The sequence below is a fragment of the Phyllobates terribilis genome, unplaced genomic scaffold (assembly GCF_046119375.1).
Source record: "Phyllobates terribilis strain yellow unplaced genomic scaffold, ASM4611937v1 Scaffold_9__5_contigs__length_417890890, whole genome shotgun sequence".
Classification (NCBI taxonomy): domain Eukaryota; kingdom Metazoa; phylum Chordata; class Amphibia; order Anura; family Dendrobatidae; genus Phyllobates; species Phyllobates terribilis.
Window position 1 is genome coordinate 371,387,461 of NW_027362769.1, and position 22,260 is coordinate 371,409,720.

Here is a 22,260-nt window from a genome sequence, read left to right on the forward strand (position 1 = left end):
GCCAAAAGCAGGATAATAGAGATTTTTTACCGTGGAACAGCAAAACCACAGTTATAATTTACTGGTGTATACCAGACTATTTTCAACAGATATATTTGGGTCTGAACAATCAGGAGACACTATTATTTATTTTTTATGGCAAAAAATGCCAAAAGCAGGATAATAGAGATTTTTTACCGTGGAACACCAAACCACAGTTATAATTTACTGGTGTATACCAGAATATTTTCAACAGATATATTTGTGTCTGAACAATCAGGGTACACTATTATTTATTTTTTTCGTCAAAAATTGCGAAAAGCAGGATAATACAGAGATTTGACCTGTGGAACTGCAAAACCACACTTGTATTTCTCGGGCCTACACCAGACTATTTTCAACAGATATATTTGTGTCTGAACAACCAGGAGACACTATTATTCATTTTTTACGGCAAAAAATGCCAAAAGCAGGATAATACAGAGATTTGACCCGTGGAACTGCAAAACCACACTTGTATTTCTCGGGCCTACACCAGACTATTTTCAACAGATATATTTGTGTCTGAACAATCAGGAGACACTAAATATTTTTTTTTTTACAGCAAAAAATGCCAAAAGCAGGATAATAGAGATTTTTTACCGTGGAACAGAAAAACCACAGTTATAATTTACTGGTGTATACCAGACTATTTTCAACAGATATATTTGTGTCTGAACAATCAGGGTACACTATTATTTATTTTTTACGGCAAAAAATGCCAAAAGCAGGATAATACAGAGATTTGACCGGTGGAACTGCAAAACCACACTTGTATTTCTCGGGCCTACACCAGACTATTTTCAACAGATATATTTGTGTCTGAACAATCAGGAGACACTAAATATTTTTTTTTTTAAGGCAAAAAATGCCAAAAGCAGGATAATAGAGATTTTTTACTGTGGAACAGCAAAACCACAGTTATAATTTACTGGTGTATACAAGACTTTTTTAAATATATATATATTTGCGGCTGAACAGTGAACGACACACTCAAACTGGTTTTTTTTAGATACAAAAGGCCCAAAACTGGATAATACAGAGATTTGACCCGTGGAACTGCAAAACCACAGTTATAATTTACTGGTGTATACCAGACTATTTTCAACAGATATATTTGTGTCTGAACAATCAGGAGACACTATTATTTTTTTTTTACGGCAAAAAATGCCAAAAGCAGGATAATAGAGATTTTTTACCGTGGAACAGCAAAACCACAGTTATAATTTACTGGTGTATACCAGACTTTTTTAAATATATATATATTTGCGGCTGAACAGTGAACGACACACTCAAACTGTTTTTTTTTTAGATACAAAAGGCACAAAACTGGATAATACAGAGACTTCACCCGTGGAACTGCAAAACCACACTTCTGTTTCTGTGGCCTATACCAGACTCTTTTCAACAGATATATTTGTGTCTGAAAAATCAGAGACACACTTTTTTTTTTTTTTTGGGGGGGGTGGGGACACCAATAGGTTAATAAGACGGGTATTTGTACAGTGTGAAGGAGGAAAAAAAAAAGAGGATTTAGATGAAAAAAAAAGGATTTTTCCTGGCCCCCGGGACCTGGAGCTAAGTCCAGCAATTTCAGCAACAGGAGCAGCACACAGGACTGTAATGCAGCGTTTGCTGGTATAACCACTGCGTCTCCTATACAGCCTGCCTGCCTGATATCTGGGATGGATATTAGTCCTGAGAAGGACTGTTTGTTTGATCTGGCAGCCTTTACAGACCCTACACTAACTATTTCGCAGGATAAATCTCTCTCTAGCTCAGCAGCACTGTCCCTACACTGTCTAATCCGGAGCGACTGTGTCCAAGATGGCGGCGCCCGGTTTTAAATACTCGAGGTGACGCTGTGCGACCAGCCAATCACTGTAATGCCCACAACCAACATGGCTGTGGCATTACATTGACTGGCTGGCAATCCCTGCATGTTCATTGGCTCTGTAAAGAGCGCCAAACATGCAGGGCGGAGACCCGAGCTCCCGCCCGAGTAACCCGGAAATGTTCGGTGCTCGCCGAACATCCCGAGTAGTGTGATGCTCGCTCAACACTAATTGCCGTCAAAGCGTGGTGGAGCTGCGAGTAGGTAACCTGAAGCTCAAACTAAGTGAACAGACTGAGAAGTTTACGGAGAAGACACGGCTGCTTGAACGTGAGGAGACTCTGGAGAGATGTTTAAGGCCTCCAACTTGGTAGCCAGGGACTGCAACTTCATCGACAACTTCTCCTGCATGCTTTTCTGTCGGCAGAGCTCTTGGTACATGGTCTGATCAGACGGGATCCAGCGGGGTCCATGGCCTAAGCAAACTGTCACGGACGTGGTTTGTGGAACCACTGTGCCACAGACCACGGAGAGCCTGGATGGGCGTGACTAAGCTAGCACCAGACTGTTCACTAGAGCCTCTGATGGTGAGGTTAGACTTGGCTCCCGATGAACGCCAGGTGCCACTCCAGGACAGACCAACGGATGTGCAGGAGCTGAACCCTGTAGGACAGACTGGATGGTGCAGCAGGCAGAGTTTGTATCAGAGTGCAGCAGGCAGGATCTGCACCAAAGTGCTGCAGGCAGAATCTGCACCAGAGTGCAGCAAGCAAGATCTGCACCAGAGTGCAGCAGGCAGGATCTGCACCAGAGTGCAGCAGGCAGGATCTGTACCAAAGTGCAGCAGGCAGGATCTGCACCAGAGTGCAGCCGGCAGGATCTGCACCAGAGTGCAGCAGGCAGGCAGGCTCTGCACCAGAGTGCAGCAAGGACTGGTACGCAACCTTACACAACTTAGACTGCAGAACAGGAAGGTTGTTCAGGCACCTCCTCAGTGGGGAGGAAGCAATATATATATGTCATCCATAATGTCCCATAGCCACTGGCTGGGGAGGTAATAGCAAGTGCACGCACTGACCCTTTAAGAGGGCAGGAGCGCGCACGTGCCTTAAGGACTTGGCTGGAGGCCCTGCTGGAAGCAGGTAGAGCATGGGGAAGGGAAGCACAGACCGCTGCGCGGGTGAGTGAAGTGACAGAGCAGGGATACGGCGTGGTGCTAACACCTCTGCCTGGATGTAAATGTTTTTTTGTGATACTGACTAATTCTCATCAGTACAGTGGTTCCTGTATGGTCCGCAGTCTGATGATGACTGATGGCAACAACTCCCAATATCTCTTTACCATTCATAGGGACGTACTGGGAGTTGTAGGTTCATGAGAAACAAATGTATATGGGTCTGACCTGACATTGCAATTGATGTACCATGTACTGATGGTGGTCCTAGTCATTTATCCATGTACTGATTATGGTACTAGTGATGTAGTCATGTACTGATGGTGGTCCTGGTGATGTATTCCAGTACTGTACTGCAGGCTTCTAATTTTCACAGCGCACTGCCGGTGATGAGAGCGGGCGGTCGCGAAACCACAAGTATGCGATTTGCATACATGCGGTCACATGCCGAGTAGATATGTATGGCCTCGCTGAATGAAAATGAATTTAGCGCAGCCAAACACGTCTAGTTGTAATGTGACTAAAAGTATACAAATTGCATACTTGTGCTCACATTACTGTCCACTCTGGCCACCAGTAAGGTAGAATCCTAAAAGTGTGCAGTGCACGCGCTGTGAGAATTCAAAAGCCCACAGTCACCTAGAGTGATTGCAGACTTTCATCACAAGCCTTGACAAGCCCTTTAATTATAAAATGAAGCCCTGTAGCCAATCGCAACAGCGTGTAATATACTCACTGTCAGGGTTCAGATCTACTTGCTGGTTCCAGCCACTTCACTCATATGCGATTTTCATACCTACGGTCACGTGACAATGAGCTTTTCTTCCTGCCTCCCTCAGGTTTTCACTGAACATTGAGAGAATTAGGAAGAGCAGCTCTTCGGCATGTGATTGTAAGACCGGGGTCCCACTAGCGTATCACATCCGAAGCGAGAGTGAGCGGGAGGCAAGTGTCAGTGCTCTGTGCCCCGATCCTCTCGCATGAGAGAATCACAGCACAGCTGCAGAAGAGACAGAGAAAGTAATTTCTCCATTTCTTCTGTTGCTGGTGTCAACGGGAATCGCGCTGCACTCGGGTCATGTTTTACACACACCCATAGACTTATAAGGGTTCGTGAAAGACGATTTCCGGATGCAATCAGAGCATGCTGTGATTGTTTTCGCATGTCAAATTGGCATGAAAAAGTAAAATCAGATGTGAGATGCACCATAGGGTAACATTGGGGCGAGTACAATCCGATTTTGTATTAGATTGCACTTGTGCGATTCCATCACAAGTGGGAGCGAGCCCTAAGTGTGCAAATCACATATGTGCTTGAGGGAGGGAGGCTCCAAACTGAATTCTTGCAGAGTGCTGGAAAACTGATACACCTCTGCTCTCTTACCTCCTGTCTCTCTCGTCTTCTGTCTCTCGTAATGTCTTTCTTTCCTCTTCCGCTCTTTTTTTCTTCCTGGTTGACTCTGGCTGCGCCCCTCCATTTAACACCGCCCCCACCATGTGACTCCACAAGGCTGATAACTGTGAGACTGTCGGGAGGGGGCAGCTGCTCGGCTTCTGTCTCCGCTGCTGACTGCAGACTGTGGTGAGTCCTTCTTTCCTGTGTCAGGACTGCAGCGCTGAGCGCCACCTGTCAACTGCCTGCACAGCGCTGGGCGCTCTCAGGGGGCCGCACAGCGCTAAGAGCTATGCCTCGGGGGGCCGCTATAATCATACTGACCTGAAGAACAAATCAGTGTTATCACTTTTATTGCATGGTGAACCATGCAAAAAATAATAACAATAACTGAATTGCTGGTTTTTGTTCATTCCGTATCCGAAAAATCTGAATAAAAAGCGATCAAAAAGTTCTGTATACCCCAAAATGGGACGAAAAAAATCTTCCCACTCATCGCGGAAAAAATAAGCCCCCAAATAGCTCTGTTCACCAAAAAATAAAAAAGTAACAGCTCACAGAATATGGTGACAGAAAAACAATTTTTCATAAAAAAACATTTTTACTGTGTGATAGCAGCAAAACATAAAAAAAAAAATATATAAACCTGGCATCACTGTAATCGCAACGATCAGAAGAACAAAGTTGTCTTATCACTTTCACTGTATGGTGAACCGCGCAGAAATAAAAATAAGAACTATTCTTGTATGGCTGTCTCATTTGTCACATAGGTTGAAAAATGACCTAGGTCCAGTGGCGTACCGCCAATGGCGGCAGGCCACGCCACTGCTATGGGGCCCGTGACCGGAAGGGGGCCCGTGAGCCGGGAGGGCCCCAAACAGCGTGGGAACCAGGAGGATAGGTGAGTATTGGGGGGGAGGGAGGTTGCGGCGGAGGAGCGGGTTGCGGCGGTGGAGGAGCGAGCACACACGGTAGCCGGCTGCTGCAGCTACCACGTGTGCCCGCTGCTAAAGGGAAATGAGTATTCCCACTTCTCCACTCCCATGGGCGTGGAGAAGAGTGAATATTCATTCTCTTAAGTAGCGGCCAAGCAGGAGCACTGAGCCCCGGCTCCTGCTGTCAGTGCCCGCTGCTAAAGAGAAAGCATATTCACGCTTCTGTGTCACCCCAGGCCTGGATGCCACAAATAATAAAGGCTTTGTCTGAGAGCAGGAGGAAGGTTCCCTCGTTAGGGACAATTAGCATACAGCACCTCCTGTCCCAGGCCAGTAGGGGGAGCTGGCTGCCCCTATAAAAGCTGGAACTGGGGACAGGGTTAGGGAGAACTGGACGACCTAGCTCAGGACTGAGACTAGTCCCAGAGAAGGAGGGACAGTTCAGCTGTAGCAGAGGAGTCCGTGAGGCAGAGGAGAAACTGCAAGCCAGGGACAGAGGCGACGAGAGACGGTCCTGGCAGAGAACCAATCTACCGGACATTGGGGTCCGAGGCTGCCAGGGTTATAAGCCCAGCAGCAGAGAACCAATCCGCAAGGGATTTCATGTCCTTTGGCCTAAGAAGCCCAGAGGCTCCGCCACAACAGAAGGGACCAGCAAGGCCAAGAGAGGCCAAAGGTAAAAGGAAACCAAGTTGCAAGCCATACGGGCGAGAAGTACACGGCCAGCTCAGGGACGTGAGCTATTACACCACAAAGAGAGGAATAGTCAGAAAGAGCATAGAGAGAACGGTAGGCCTACACACTCACCCTGACCAGTGGGGCTCGCCCGAATGCTCTCAGACACCCAGGCCCATTCCTAACCAGTACCACTGTTGGGTCATTAATAATACCTACAATAAAGACCCTGGACTGTTTGAAGTGGACTCTGAACTCTTACTATTGCGGCCTGCACTATCACCCCCTGCTTCCACCTACACTGCCCTGAGGCTACACTCTTCCCGTGGGGAGTTATCCTACCCCTGTGCTGCACACCAACACCAGCCTCAGCGGTCTGCCTTGCAGCGGCGGTTATCCCTGACCGCAATCCACGGGTGGCGTAGTCGGACATTCAAAACACTGATAAATAGACTGCCACAATTTGGTCTGACCACCCAGAGCCACGGGATCGGGTTGCCACTACTACCCCCAGCATCGTATAGAAGCCCGGTTCTGGGTACCCCACGGCCCAGGGGGCGAGTCACTTCTCCATGCCCATAGTCCCAGTATGGAGAAGCGTGAATGTGCCAGCAGCAGCAGCGGCTCACCTCGGCTTCTGAGAGCATGCGTTGCTCAGATGCCAACATGAGCTGCCACAGACAGGACTCAGCGCTGGAGCAGAGGTGAGGAAGGAAGGTGAGTATAAGTGTTTATTATTTTATGTGTGCAGTGATTGGGGCCATACATAGTAGGATTGGGGAATGAGGAGGCCACACATACCAGGATTGTGGGGATTGGGGAGGCCACACATACCAGGATTGATGGGGGGTTGGGGAGGCCACACATACCAGGATTGGGGGGGATTGGGGAGGCCACACATACCAGGATGGGGGGGATTGGGGAGGCCACACATACCAGGATTTGGGGGGGATTGGGGAGGCCACACATACCAGGATTGATGGGGATTAGGGAGGCCACACATACCAGGATTTGGGGGGGATTGGGGAGGCCACACATAGCAGGATTGGGGGATTGGGGAGGCCACACATACCAGGATTGGGGGGGGATTGGGGCAGCCCCACATACCAGGATTGAGGGGGATTGGGGAGGCCACACATACCAGGGTTGGTGTTAGAACCTTGCTCTTAGGTTTTTTCCTTTGCTGGTCTCATGACCTTGTTGGCCTATTTAATCCTGCTCCGCCCTTCTGGCTTTGCTGGACTTCATTGTATAACTACTTTCTAGCTAGCCTGTGCTCTGTATCTAACTCTGTTAGTTTGCTTGGTCTACGGACCTCTATGTTCTATATATTTTGTTTGTTCGTCTGTCTGCTACTATTTCTGTTAGGAGGTGTCCCATTTTCCTCCCAGTCCTTAGTACTTGTAGGGATTCCTTCCCCACATCTATAGGTCTCCGTACAGACTAGCTTAGGACTTTAGCAGGTCTGATCGCAGGATCAGGTTCCCTGTTACATCGTAGGGATTCAGCTGAGTTCTATCGTAGGGACAGATCTCCTCTCTTTCCTTAGCTCTGGTAGCAGAACATAACAGTTGGAGGGGGGATTGGGGAGGTCACACATACCAGGATTGGGGGGGGGATTGGGGAGGCCACACATACCAGGATTGGGGGGGATTGGGGAGGCCACACATACCAGGATTGGGGGGGGGGATTGGGGAGGCCACACATACCAGGATTGGGCGGGGATTGGGGAGGCCACACATACCAGGATTGGGGGGGATTGGGGAGGCCACACATACCAGGATTGGGGGGATTGGGGAGGCCACATATACCAGGATTGGGGGGAGATTGGGAAGGCCACACATACCAGGATTGGGGGGGATTGGGGAGGCCACACATACCAGGATGGGGGGGGGATTGGGGAGGCCACACATACCAGGATTGGGGGGGATTGGGGAGGCCACACATACCAGGATTGGGGGATTGGGGAGGCCACACATACCAGGATTGGGGGACTGGGAAGGCCACACATACCGGGATTGTGGAGGCCACACATACCAGGATTGGGAGATTGGGGAGGCCACACATACCGGGATTGGGGGATTGGGGAGGCCACACATACCAGGGTTGGGGAGGCCACACATACCAGGATTGGGGGATGAGGGGGTGCCACACATACCAGGATGGGGAAATTTACCAATAGCTGCTGCATTTCTCACCCTAGGCTTATACTCTAGTCAATACATTTTCCCATTTTTTTTGTGGTAAAATTAGTGGCCTCGGCTTATACTCGGGTCAGATTATTTAAAATATAATCAGTGAGTATGTGGTGCCCATACTACTGCAGGACTGTGGGGTGCATTATACTATATGGGGGCTGCATTTTACCCTATGGGGTGTGTAATATACTGTATGGAGGACTATGGGGAGTGCATTATATTCTATGGAGGACCATGGGAAGTTCATTATACTATATGGAGGATTATGGGGGGCGCATTATACTATATGGAGGATTATGGGGGGCGCATTATACTATATGGAGGATTATCGGTGGTGTATTATACTCTATGGAAGGCTGTGGAGCCATTATAATATTTTGAGGGCTATGTGGGACGCCATTATACTGTATGAAAGCAATTATATAGTGTGAAGGGTTGTGTGGGGTCCATTATACTGTTTGGAGGGCTCATGCGGGCCATTATACTGTATGTAGGCACATTATAGTGTATGGAGAGCTTTGGGGGTCACAGTTGGGGGATCATAAAGTGTTGGGGTCACCATAGTTTGCCTTGGGAGTTGAAGTTGGGTACAATAGGGTCATTACACTGTGCATGTGGTGGCTAATGTGGAGGAATTCACCATGGGGGTATCATACTGTGTTTGGGGTGCACTTTTGTGGGAATCACACTTTATGGGGCAATGAAAGAGGAATCTAGGACTTCAGCAGGAGGAAAATTACTGTGTAAAGGCTGGAAAGTTGTGAGATCTGCTCTTCTGTGACACAGACAAATATTTATTTATTTTCTGTAGGGGGGGGGCCCAATTAGAACTTCTGCTATGGGGCACCATAATTTCTATGTACGCCCCTGCCTAGGTCCATCACGTTCAGGGGCGGACTGGCCATAAAGGCAGGGGGGCACATGCCCCCCAGGCCGGTCCCCAAGCAGGGCCGCAGAGCTGTCTGCTGATTTAGAGGCTGCAGCCTGCAATGTATCTTAATGTGTACATGTGCAGTCCGGGCGGCCGCAGCACCGGGCAGACACTGCTTACCTCAAGCTGACCTTCCTGTGAGCAGTGCGGGAGGTCAGACATCTCTGTATCCTGATAGAGGCAGCTGTGCCCTGATAACCCTTCACAAGCCCAGCGCCATCCGGAACTTCATGGCCGCTCTGCTGAGGATCAGGGGGATTTTATTATGCAGGTCGGGGGTCGGGCTGTCAGTGTGAGGTCATCGGCTCAGATCTGTATGAAGGTATACAGACCCTGCACAGGACTGATCCTGGGCTACAGGACTCATAGATTATATATACACAGCCAGCTATTATAACATCCTGTAACTGGTGCAGGATCAGTCCAGTGCATAAACCATTATACCATGTAATGTCAGTGCACAGCACAGTACATACAGTGCTGGTAGACGAGATACTGTGACTACAGACTAGTGTTGAGCCACCCCCGTAGTGTTCGAGTTCGGTTCGGTTCGTCGAACACCCGTGTGTTCGCCGAACTGTTCGTCGAACTGTTCGTCGAACACCTTCGAACACCGTTAAAACCAATGGCAGGCAAACAAAAACACATAGAAACACATAGAAAACACCTTCAAAGGTGTCCAAAAGCTGACAAACTGCTCAGAAGACATAACTAACACATGGAAAAGTGACAAGTACATATAGTCATGCGAAAATAAAAGAGGTGGAGGAGTAAAAGGAGGGGGAGACACAGATATAGGCATGTCATGCCCTTCTAAAATCCAAAAAGTGAGAAGCCGACACGGCCAGTCCGCTCCTGCCCGTGCCACCTCCGTGTCGCCGGGTTTGTGCCAGAGCCGCGGTGAACCCTGACGGCCAGCCCCCCTCTCCCAATACTGGTGCCTGTCCGCTGGTGGGTCGAGCGAGCCCCCCTGTGGTGGAGGCAGCTCTAAGCTTTTTAATTTAAATTGTCTCTCTAATTTGAATGAATACACTTTAAATCCATTTACAAGGATCTATTGGAGGGCAAGTCTCATGCCAGCAGCCGCGGTAATTCCAGCTCCAGTAGCGTCCACTAAAGCTGCTGCAGTTAAAAATCTTTTATAAGGATCGAGCTCGGCTGTCCACCGCAAGGCATCCTACTGCCAGTCCCAGCCCCTATGCCTTGGGGTGCCTCCTGATGCTCTTCACTAAGTATCCCATGGTCCCGAAGCATTTCCTTTGAAAAAATTAAGTGTCTAAACTACAGGTGGTGCAGCTTGCTTAACAGCCGGGATAATCCGCTGACTAGCAGACACTGCTACTAGGCACAAAGTATTTCCTGGGCTAGATGCAGTTAAAAATTTGTAATTAGATACTCTCGTTGGATGCTGAGAAAGCATTCCATAGAGTCTCCTGGCACGCCATATATGATTCTCTTAAAAAGCTTGGGGTAGGGGTCTAGGGGACCCTTTTATAGCCAAAATCACGGCCCTGTATCGCAATACGTCACCTAGGCTGAAGATAAATGGAACTGTAGCACCCTGAGGGCTCGGTTGCTAAAGACGTATTGCACCTCACCCAGAGGTGTGATATCTCACTCTCAGGTAAGGATGGAGTGTGGATCAGGACCCGACACCTGCATGCATTACACCACATTGCCGTGGGGCAGGGCGACTAATATGCCCCTGAGATGGGCACGACAGTCCCTGTCCCTGGCTGGAGTGGGGGGAGGGAACACTGAGGAAGGGGAACCCTGTAGTGCAGGAGCAGGGAGGAAGCAGTTCCTGGGTGCATTGAGAAGGGAGTATAAAAGGTGGGCACCATCTTAGTTCAGTGCAGAGAAGTCTGAGCAGAAGTGGCAGGGAGCAGGGGCTCTGCATGAGCTCTGCTCCGGAGGCGGGCCTAGTAACAGAGGCCCAGGCCTGGAAGAGGGAGAAGGAAGGAAGAGGAGCGGAGAAGGCTCCAGGAACGAGGAATGAAGGGATCCCAGGGGTGCGGACGGGCGAGTCGCCACCGCACGCCCGAATCCACCTGCGTGGAGGGGTCAGGCCAAAGGGGGAGACCGGTCCCCGAACTAGTGGAGGCAGGAAACGACCCTCAGCTAGAAACCGGAGGCTCTGACATTTTATGTGGCGCAGCCCCTCGCTACACCCGCTAGGAAGGCACCACATAGGGTCAGGGAAACTGGCGCCAAGTTTACCAAGAGGAGGCCCGAGGCAGCCGGACAGAAGTGTTGGTAAGAAAGGCCAGACAAAGGACACACAAAGGGGGTCCTGTGAAGTGCTCCAAAGTTATCTGGGAGTTGTCTGAGCCCCTCACCTGGTGAGCACAGTACGACGTGGGCAGCCGTTACCTGCAGACGTGGTCTGGATAATAAGAACTGTGAGTAAAGGCCCTGAACTGCATCACTGACTCCGTGTCGTTACTGCTGCTGCCCTGCACCATCACCCCCATCCTCCGCATACACTGCCCTGAGGCTATACTCCTCCCGTGGGGAGTTATGCTACGCTCTGCTGCACCCACAACACCAGCCTCAGTGGTCTGCCCTGTAGCGGCGGTTCACTCTGACCGCAATCCACGGGTGGCGTAGTCGGACATTTAAACATGAAAACCACATAAATAGTTCCGCCACTGGTTTGACCGCCCTGAGCCACGGAACTGGGTCGCCGCCACGAAGACTACAACCACCAGCATCCACCAAAAAGGGTCCGGCTCCGGGTGTCCCAAGGCCCAGGGGGTGCGTCAGAACATTTTCATCACCTTTCACAATCACCAATGGGACAAGGCAGTGATGTCCTCTGTCCCCTCTCTTATACATCCTAGTGACGGAGCACCTGCTCTCATCAATTCGCCATAACCCCAATATTAGGTGGATTGAGGTGGGAGGCACCGAGTACAAGTGCTCTCTATTTGCTGATGATGTCCTAGTATATATCACTCAATCACATATATCCATCCATGCTGTTATGGCTGAAATAGATCACTTTGTTACATGGTAAAATTTTAAAATCAATGCAGCGAAGTCTGAGGCCCTCGATGTCTCCCTCCCCAAATCCATATAGGATTCCATCCAGTCCAACTTTCCCTTTGCCTGGCCCTCACAGGGTATCAAATACTTAGGAATTCCTATTCATAGAGACCTCTCCCATCTATGTTATCTTAATTTTGGGCCCTTTATTGAACAACTCCATACAGACCACGGTTGGCAAGTTAGAACTGTAAGATTCACTACGTGAACCACTGGTGTTTTGTGGAAAAGCACATGTACACTGCGTTCCAAATTATTATACAAAAAGTGTTTAGGAGTGATAAGGGAAGAATTTGTTTGTTTGTCAGTTAAACTCATTGATGGTGATGTGTGTCAGGGCTCTTTATATCACTGTAAGCAATTGCAGACACCTGTGCTAATTAGTTTGGCAGGTGTGTCCAATGAAAGGCAAGACTACTTAAGAAGGCTCTCTCACATTATTAAGCAGCCTACATTTTCTGCCAAAATGGGAAAGAAAAAGGATGTGTCGGCTGCTGAGAAGCAACAAATTGTGGAGTGTTTAGGTCAAGGCATGACTACAATCAACATTGTGCGATGATCAGGATGAAGTGTCTTGGCAATCAAGAAGTATGTAGCTGATTCACAGTACACACGTGTGCGTGCTGATAAGGGCAAATTGAGGACTCTTTCCTACAGGCAATTACGTCAGGTTGAAAGAGCAGCGGCAAAAAAGCCTTGTCATAGCAGCAGACAAGTTTTTGAAGCTGCTTGTGCCTCCAACGTCCCCCGAACAACAAGATGCAGGGTCCTTCAGAGGTTTGCAGCTGTGCATGCGCCATCCTGTCGACCTCCTCTATCCACTTCACACAAGCAGAAACGGCTCCAGTGGGCCAAACATTACATGAAGACTGATTTCAAAACTGTTTTGTTCACGGATGAGTGCCGTGCAGCGCTCGATGGTCCAGATGGATGGAGTGGAGGAAGGCTGGTTGATGGACACCCCACGCAAACACGGCTACAGCGCCAACAAGGAGGAGGTGGAGTAATGTTTTGGGCTGGAATCATGGGGAGAGAGATTGTCGGCCCCTTTAGGATCCCTGAAGGCGCTAAAGATGAACTCCATAATGTATGTGGATTTTCTCAAACAGCACTTCCTGCCATGGTTCAAGAAGAAGAACCGTGTATTTCACAGCAAGATCATTTTTCTGCATGATAATGCACCATCTCATGCTGCACATAAAACATCTGCATCTCTGGCTGATATGGGCATAAAAGGGGACAAACTTATGGTGTGACCCCCATGCTCCCCTGACCTCTACCCCATTCAGAACCTTTGGAGCATCATTAAAAGGAGTGTCTATGATGGCGGGAGGCAGTTCACATCTAAGCAACAGCTCTGGGAGGGTATTCTGTCCTCATGCAAAACAATTGAAGCAGAAACCATCCAAAACCTGACAAATTCAATGGACGAGAGAGTTCAGAAGCTCCTTTCGAACAAGGGGTCCTATGTGAAAATGTAACATCACCTAGAATAAAGTTTTGAGTTGAAAACTGTTTGATTTCAGTTTCTAACAACCTGCTAATGCTTATAATTTCAAAAATGACCATTTTTTTGGTCTTTATTAAAATGAAAAGGTTGATCGAAAAGTTTGGGGGATCTAAGAGTGTGGCAACCCAGTAGTCATGATTACTTCGAATTCTGACAATATGAGGGTCATGCTGCAGGTAGTGCAGCAAGAAGGCACTTATGTGCCTTGCGCATCTCGGAGCCCCAAAATTATTTTCCGGGCTAGATGCAGCTAAAAATTATTTTTAATTTTAAATCTGGTGAAGCTTTAGTATAGATGGCCTAATAGGATCAGTGCTGCACACTGCTACAAAGCCCAAATTATTTTCCAGTCAAGATACAGATAAACATGATTAGTAATTTGAAAGCTTAAAACGGTTGGTAGGGTGATTTTAACCAATCATCAAGCTTTTACTCTCCCCAGGATGACACGGGTAGAAAAGTCGTTTCGGATCCATGATTTGTTCATCTTTATGAACGTGAGTCTGTCTACATTATCAGTGGAGAGCCGCGTGCGCTTATCTGTCAGCACACCACCAGCAGCGCTGAACACACGTTCAGACAGAACGCTGGCTGCGGGGCATGACAAGATCTCCAAGGCGTAAGTGGCTAGCTCCGGCCATTTATCCAGATTGGAAGCCCAAAAAGAGCAAGGGTCCAGTGACACAGTCGTGGCTTCAATGTTTACTTGGAGATACTCCTGTACCATCGTCTCTAGGCGTTGACTATGTGTCAGACTTCTTGTCTCCTGTGGCCTTGCAAAGGATGGGCTAAAAAAGTGGTGAAATGATTCCGCAAAATTGATGTTACCAGCAGATACTGTGGTTCTGTTACGGTTTGAGTGCTGAACACTTGACGGTCCCACGGTTGGCAAGTTGGAACTGTGAGATTCACTACGTGCACCACTGGTATTTTGTGGAAAAGCACATGTAAGATTCTGCAACAGTCTCTGCTGATACTCCTGCATGCGTGCATCCCTTTCTATGGCAGGAATAATTTCTGCAAATTTACTTTTGTACCGGGGATCTAACAGTGTGGCAACCCAGTAGTCAGGATTATTTCTAATTCTCACAATTCGAGGGTCATGTTGCAGGTAGTGCAGCAAGAAGGCACTCATGTGTGTTGCGCATCCAGGAGCACCAAGTCCCTGTTGTGTTGGTGGCGAGGTAACAATCATGCTTCCTTCCTCTGTCCTCTCCCCTCAACCTCGCACAACAGAAATGTGATCAAGGTCTCCCTCATCTGATGAGTCTTCCATCAGTTCGTCCTCCACTTCTTCCTGGGCTCCTGCACCTTCCTCACTAGTTTGGCTGCTACCATGCGCCCTGGTAAAACCATCTCCCCCACCCTCACATGCCTGCCGCCTTGGTGCTGCCGACCGTCTGGACCTTGCAGATGTTAGCCCTTCCGCATACAACTCCTCCTCCTCTACTTCCTCCACCTCCTCTTGTGCCACCACCTGACTCCGAATTCTGTTTAACATGTGCTCCAGCATGTAAATCACCGGAATAGTCATGCTGATAATGGCATCGTCAGCACTAAACATCTTCGTCGCCATTTCAAAACTGTGCAGAAGGGTGCATAGGTCCCTGATCTGAGACCACTCCTCCAGCGTGATTTGCCCCACCTCTGAATCTCGTTGGCCCAGGCTATACGTCAGAACGTATTGCACCAGGGCTTGTCGGTGCTGCCACAGTCGCTGCAACATGTGCAGAGTTGAATTCCACCGGGTAGGCACATCGCATTTTAGCCGGTGAAGTGGCAGGCCCAACGACTTCTGTAGAGATGTAAGTCGCTGAGCTGCGGGATGCGAACGGCAGAAGTGAGCACACAGCGACCGTGCCCTCTGCAGAAGGCCATCTAGTCTGGGATAGTGGGCTAAAAATTGCTGGACAACCAGGTTCAACACGTGAGCCATACAAGGCACGTGTGTGACATTGCCCCGGCGAAGGGCCGCACCCAGGTTTGCAGCATTGTCGCACACGGCCTTCCCTGGTTTCAGGTCCAGTGGAGACAACCATTCATGAAATTGGTTCTCCAGAGCTGACCACAACTCCTCAGCTGTGTGACTCACATTTCCCAGACATTTCAATGTAAAAACCGCCTGATGACGTTGAGCCCTACTGCCAGCATAGTAAGGAGGTGTGCAGGATCCCTTATGCGCAGTTAGAAAGCTTGTGGCATGACCAGACAGGCTTTGGGTGCAGGTGGAAGACCGAGAGGAGGTTGAGGAGGCAGAAGCAGTGGTGGAACTTTGACATAAAGAGGATTGACGCACAACTCGTGGGGACGGCAAGACTTGGACAGCAGCCCCTTGTCCTGCTGTCACCATAGTTACCCAGTGCCCAGTCAGCGACATGTAACGCCCCTGTCCATGCCTACTCGTCCAAGTGTCTGTGGTGAAATGCACCCTGTCACACACAGAGTTTCTCAAAGAAGCGGTGATGTTGTGTGCGACATGCTGGTGGAGCGCAGGCACACCTTTCTTTGAGAAGTAGTGCCGACTGGGCATCTGGTACTGGGGCACTGCGACGGACATAAGGTCTCGAAAATCCTCTGTGTCCACCAGGCGGAAAGGCAGCATTTCTGTAGCCAAGAGCTTGCAGATGGTGAAATTCAACCTCTTAGCTTTCTCATGGCTAGGAGGAAATGGTCTTTTACTTGTCCACATCTGAGGGACCGAGGGCTGGCTATTGTGCTTAGACGGGGTTGATAAGGGTGTCCCCGGCAAACTGCCGGTCTGTGAGGAAGATGCAGGCGGACATGTTAGGTTGCCTTGATCCAAAGGTGGTGCTATCGATGTCGGACAGCGCTCAAGACCAGCTGGTGTTACCACCTCCAAAGAAAATGATGACCTGCCAATCACGCTGGCTGTTGCGGGTAAAGAGGTGGCAGGTCTGCGCCCCAAAACAGGTGTGACTGCTGTCCCCCCAGTCACAGAGGATGAAGAGGCCGCGGATGCACAAGATATGGCAGACGGTGGTTGGCCCGGCCGGCTAGACCGCATTGTAGCACACTGAGCTTCCCACTGCAACTTATGCTTCATGTCCATGTGCCGGTTCATGCATGAAGTACTCAAACTATGTATTTTTTGGCCTCTACTTAGCTTTTGCTGACAAATGTTACAGATAACACGAGTTGGGTCATCTTTATCGATCTGAAAAAATGCCCAGGCTATGCAAGGCTTAGCACCCATGCGACCTGAAGAGCCACCACGACTTGTGGTGAGAGGCAGAGTTGTGTTTGAGGATGCAGTTGTTGACGTGCTTCCAGTACTACGTCTCTGTCCAGGAAGGCGCAACCTGACCTCGTCGTCACTAGCATCTTCCTCCACCTCCTCTGCTGACCTCATCTCTTGGCTGACTGTGGGTTGACAGTAAGTGGGATCTCCGACCTCATCATCATCACCCTGTGCGTTATCACACCCGTCGTCCTCAGAGCCAACCTGTTCCTGCCCTGACAAAAAACTAAAGTTGTCGCTCCAATCAGGTATTTGAGTCTTATCATCGTCTTCCTCATTGTCTCCACCAACAGGAGTTACAGTTTGGGAATGAGGGTCTACATTATGGTCAGAACCTTCTGCGTCTGGTCCTGGATCCGACTCATAAAGATTCTGGGCATCAGTGCAGATCATTTCCTCGTCTGGATTCACAGAAGCGCTGGAGTCGACCTCTGATTCCCAGGCTATAGTATGAGTAAACAGCTCTGCAGACTCAACCATCTGTTCTACCTCATACTCAGACGGGCAACTGGAGATTTGGGAGCTGTGAGGAAGCAAGTGCGATTTGGGTGACACCTTTGAGGACTGGAGTATTTGTGATGTTGAAGTTGATGTGGAGGAGAGCCCACTTAAAGGAGCACTTGATATCCGTTGAAGCACCTGCTGTTTTTGTGCCTCATCTGGAATTTGTAGCGATTGGCGTGGCCGTAAGAAAGGGATCTTATCACATTGTCCGCTAAAAGAAGTAGACATTTTAGTTTGGCTGGAAGATGGTCTTTCTTCTGCACCTACCCCACGGACACAACCTTTTTTCCCCTTCCCAACACGCCTATTCCCCTTTCCACCAGCAGCAGGCCTTTTTCCACTCATTTTGGTGGTTAACTAATTCACAACTCTGGAGTTGTTTGCACAAAAAAACAATGGATGGTAACCGAGCAGAGCTGAGTGGCCAAACTGTGGTATTAGGCCAAAACTATTGGCTGGGTTAGATGCAGAAAAAAATTATATTCAATTTGCAACCTGCTGGAGGTCAGTATAGAAGGACTAATAGAACAAGTCCCACACACTGCTAGAAGCCCAAATATTTTTTCAGAGCTAGATGCAGAAAATTATTTTTAATTTGCAACCTGATGGAGGTCAGTATAGATGGACTAATAGACCAAGTCCCACACACTGCTAGAAGCCCAAATATTTTTTCAGAGCTAGATGCAGAAAATTTTTTTATTCAATTTGCAACCTGATGGAGGTCAGTATAGATGGACTAATAGACCAAGTCCCACACACTGCTAGAAGCCCAAATATTTTTTCAGAGCTAGATGCAGAAAAAAATTATTTTTAATTTGCAACCTGATGGAGGTCAGTATAGATGGACTAATAGACCAAGTCCCACACACTGCTAGAAGCCCAAATATTTTTTCAGAGCTAGATGCAGAAAAAAATTATTTTTAATTTGCAACCTGATGGAGGTCAGTATAGATGGACTAATAGACCAAGTCCCACACACCGCTAGAAGCCCAAATATTTTTTCAGAGATAAATGAAGAAAAAAATTATTTTTAATTTGCAACCTGATGGAGGTCAGTATAGATGGACTAATAGACCAAGTCCCACACACTGCTAGAAGCCCAAATATTTTTTCAGAGCTAGATGCAGAAAAAAATTATATTCAGTTTGCAACCCGATGGAGGTCAGTATAGATGTACTAATAGAATGATGCTATGCCCAAAAGATTTTACTTCACTAGGTGCAGTAAAAAAATTGGTATTCTATACACAGGTGGTATATCTTGCAACACAGATAGGCTACTCCACTGACTAACACACTCTGCAATAGGCCAAAAAGGATTAGCTTTGCTAGATTCAGCCAAATGCTGTGAAAAAAACTTGCACAGCACTGGCACAGACCTGCCTGGCAAAAACTGATAGGAACTGATGTAACCTAGTCCTGAAAAGGACTCCAATTACAATTAGTCTTTACTCCCACAATCTATCTATTTAAGAGCACAGACCTGCCTGATAAAAGTCGTAGGAAATGCTGTAACCTAGTCCTTAAAAGGACTGCAATCACAACTATTCCCTACTCCCAAGCTATCTGTATATTTGTGCGAAAATTGGCTTGAAATTAACAAGGTATAGCACACACAGCAACAGCGGTGCCGTCTAACACGCAGCTGCAGCAGTGAGAAAATGGTGGCGACGGGGAAAATGGCTTGGTCTTATAGGGCAAGGACATGTGACATACACTGCCAATCACACATGCCCTTGCTTGTGTGAAAAAAAGCACTTCGCTCCGTGTGTGCGCTGCTGATAGGCTGACAGATTGCACCTCCCCACTGCAAATGCGGGAAAGAGAAAAAAAAATGGAGATCTTCATTGTTCCTGCAGAGATCCATCCCCTCCCCCCACCCCGCTGTACACTCAAACTGCGTATTAACATTAATTTTCATCATTACTGAGAAAAAATCCAGTTATGATTTTGGTGCACGAACAGTTATCGAACATAACCTCGAACAGCCGAATTTTTCTCAAATTGTTCGTGTTCGCCGACCGGCTCGAACACCGCCCAAAACAGCTCGAATTTGAGATTGTCGAACAGTTCGAGTAGAACAACGCTCATCTCTACTACAGACATCAGATGTATACAGTATACTCCTTGTTATATGTACACACCCATGTATATGACTATATATTGTAACATCTGATGTCGGTATCACTGTGTATCATATACCAGTCACATATTATCCTGTGTACTGGATGTGTACAAACATCTGATCTAATATAAAGGATAATATCTGTCTGGTGTAATATCTGATGTCTGTAGTATATAACTGTCACATCCTATACATGACATTGTATATCATACACCAGTCACATATTCTCCTATATGCTGGATGTATATACTATTTACAGACATCCGATGTTAAATACAGGATAATATGCAGCTGGTGTAATGTCTGATGTCTAATAATAATAATAATCTTTATTTTTATATAGCACTATCATATTCTGCAGCGCTTTACAGACATTATCATCAATGTTCCCAATGGGGCTCACAATCTAGATTCCCTATCATTATGTCTTTGGAGTCATACTATAATATATACTGACATATTCTCCTATATACTGGATGTAATATACTATATACACAGACATCAGATGTTATATACAGGATAATATGCAGCTGGTGTAATGTCTGATGTCTTTCTCACACTTTATCATATTCTAGTCATATATTATCCTGTATACTGTATGTGGTATACTATGTGCACAGACATCAGGTGCATATACAGGATAATATGACTTATATATCCTATACTGTGTATACAGACATCATATGTCATACAGGACAGGTTACTCAGTGCTACCGCTTTGCAGCATCATTCTACAATGGTCAGATACAGCAGACCTATACTTACATTTTTATAACTATATGTCCCCAAATTTAAACATCGCATTTCATTAAAGGGGTTGTCCACTACTTTCACAATGATGCCCTTTCCATAGGATAGGGCAACAATGTATGATCGGCCGGGGTCCCGCACGCGGCTCCCCCCCGATCAGCTATTATCGGTGCCAGCGGCGGTTGCCGGCCGGAAGTGCTCACCTGCGGTGCTTGGCCGTCAAGTTGTAGTGGCCGGCGCTTGTTACTGCACATCCGTCTCTTATTCAATTGAATGGGCGGCGAATGTGCAGTTACAAGCAGCGGCCACTACAGATGACGGCCAAGTAACGCAGGTAAGGACTTCCGGCCGGAAACCGCCGCTGGCACTGATAATAGCTGATCGGGGGGGAGCCGCGTGCGGGACCCCGGACGATCATACATTGATGCCCTATCCTACCGATAGGGCATCATTGTGAAAGTAGTGGACAACCCCTTTAATGCATAGGAAAGAAAAAATCTGAGACTATTAAGTCACAGTTAATGAAAAGTTTTACATTATCATAGATCTCTTCTTAAACTGTCAAATAATAGTCTCAGATTTTTTCTTTCCTATACTTACATTTCACCGCCTTTACACTTAGTACATGTATTATTTTTAATACATTTTAGTAGTGTAGAAAAGCACAGCGTACCATGCTTTACTACAATTAAAAAAAAAAACATATACCCTACTTAAAGGAAATCTGCCATCCCCAAAACACAATTTAAGCTACTTTCCTACAGGGTACTGTAACGAGGGGTGTTCACACCGTGCAGTAACTGAGGCAGTGACCCAAGCAAGTCCAACATAAACAGCTTTAATCAGCAAATCACGGGTAAACAGAAAAGTCCTCTGGTTCACAACCGGGTTAACATGAGTCCTTAAACAACGGTTGCCGTCGGCAACGGCCGCGCCGGGCCGCTCAGAGCCTGACGGGTGCAGAGCCTTCCCAGGCATGGGTTCAGCTACTCACAGGCCTGCCAAGCTTTCCTGCTATGCTTCTAGCAGGTCCCAACACTGAACAACACTAATCCTTAGTGCAGGGTTTTTAAAGGACCTGTGGCAAGAGCCCTGGAAAATCCAGGTTGGAGGGAGGAGGCCGCCCCACTGCCTCCTGTGACCTCCTCCAAGAAATGAAAGCCCTGCCGGGTTTTACTTAATCTGCCTTGGCCAGATAGCCTGACCAGGTCAATGCTCACCTTCATTCCTGCATTGCAGCCGCAGGTGAGTTTTTGACTGCAATGCACTACAATGGATTTAATAAGCCTCTGTGCACATTCTGGGGGATATATAATGTCCCTCGTATACGATCCCAGTCACTGCCTCACATATCCCCCCCCTCTGTTCAAACTTGTGGGGTTGAACATTTGTCACCATACAGGGTTGTATTGCCAAGCTTTTAGCAATAAGGTTTGGATACGGCTTTAAAGAAGGCAACCACTTGTAATATAGCACAATTTTATTTATAACAGTTAATTTGAAAGATAAAATACAGAATCAAAGGAATATTATGATATTATGATATTGAGTACACTTTTGTAGATTAAAGGTTACAAAGGTTCAATACTTATAAAGGTTACATACTTACTATTAGATAGAAGAAGAAAAAGATTTCCCTAGTAGCATGTACATCATCTGTCCGGAAACTTCAGCTGGAGAAGCATTCAGCGATGGGCAGAGAATACGTACTAGGTCCTACACTGTGAAGAGCGTCCTCTTCACAGGTCCACAATGCTTCTGCCATAACTGAATTCTTCAAGAGCTTTTATATTTTAGAAAAAGGCTTACCCAACCTAATATTACGTAAGCATGAAAGTTCATTGGTTGTTGTCCAGCATTTCAATCCTGTGACAGTGGCCAGCTATCACAGATAAGCAATACTGGAC

General features: G+C 47.6%; 1 protein-coding gene across 1 annotated transcript in view; it reads right to left on the reverse strand.

The window, feature by feature from the left end:
• The window catches only part of LOC141162311 (uncharacterized), a 59,377-nt gene extending 54,835 nt beyond the window's left edge, over positions 1 to 4,542 (reverse strand). Inside the window, exon 1 of the mRNA XM_073648288.1 lies at positions 4,411 to 4,542. Coding sequence (XP_073504389.1) covers positions 4,411 to 4,504 — 94 coding nt within the window. The 5' untranslated portion in view covers positions 4,505 to 4,542. The remainder of the gene's footprint in view (positions 1 to 4,410) is intronic.
• Positions 4,543 to 22,260: the final 17,718 nt, after the last annotated feature.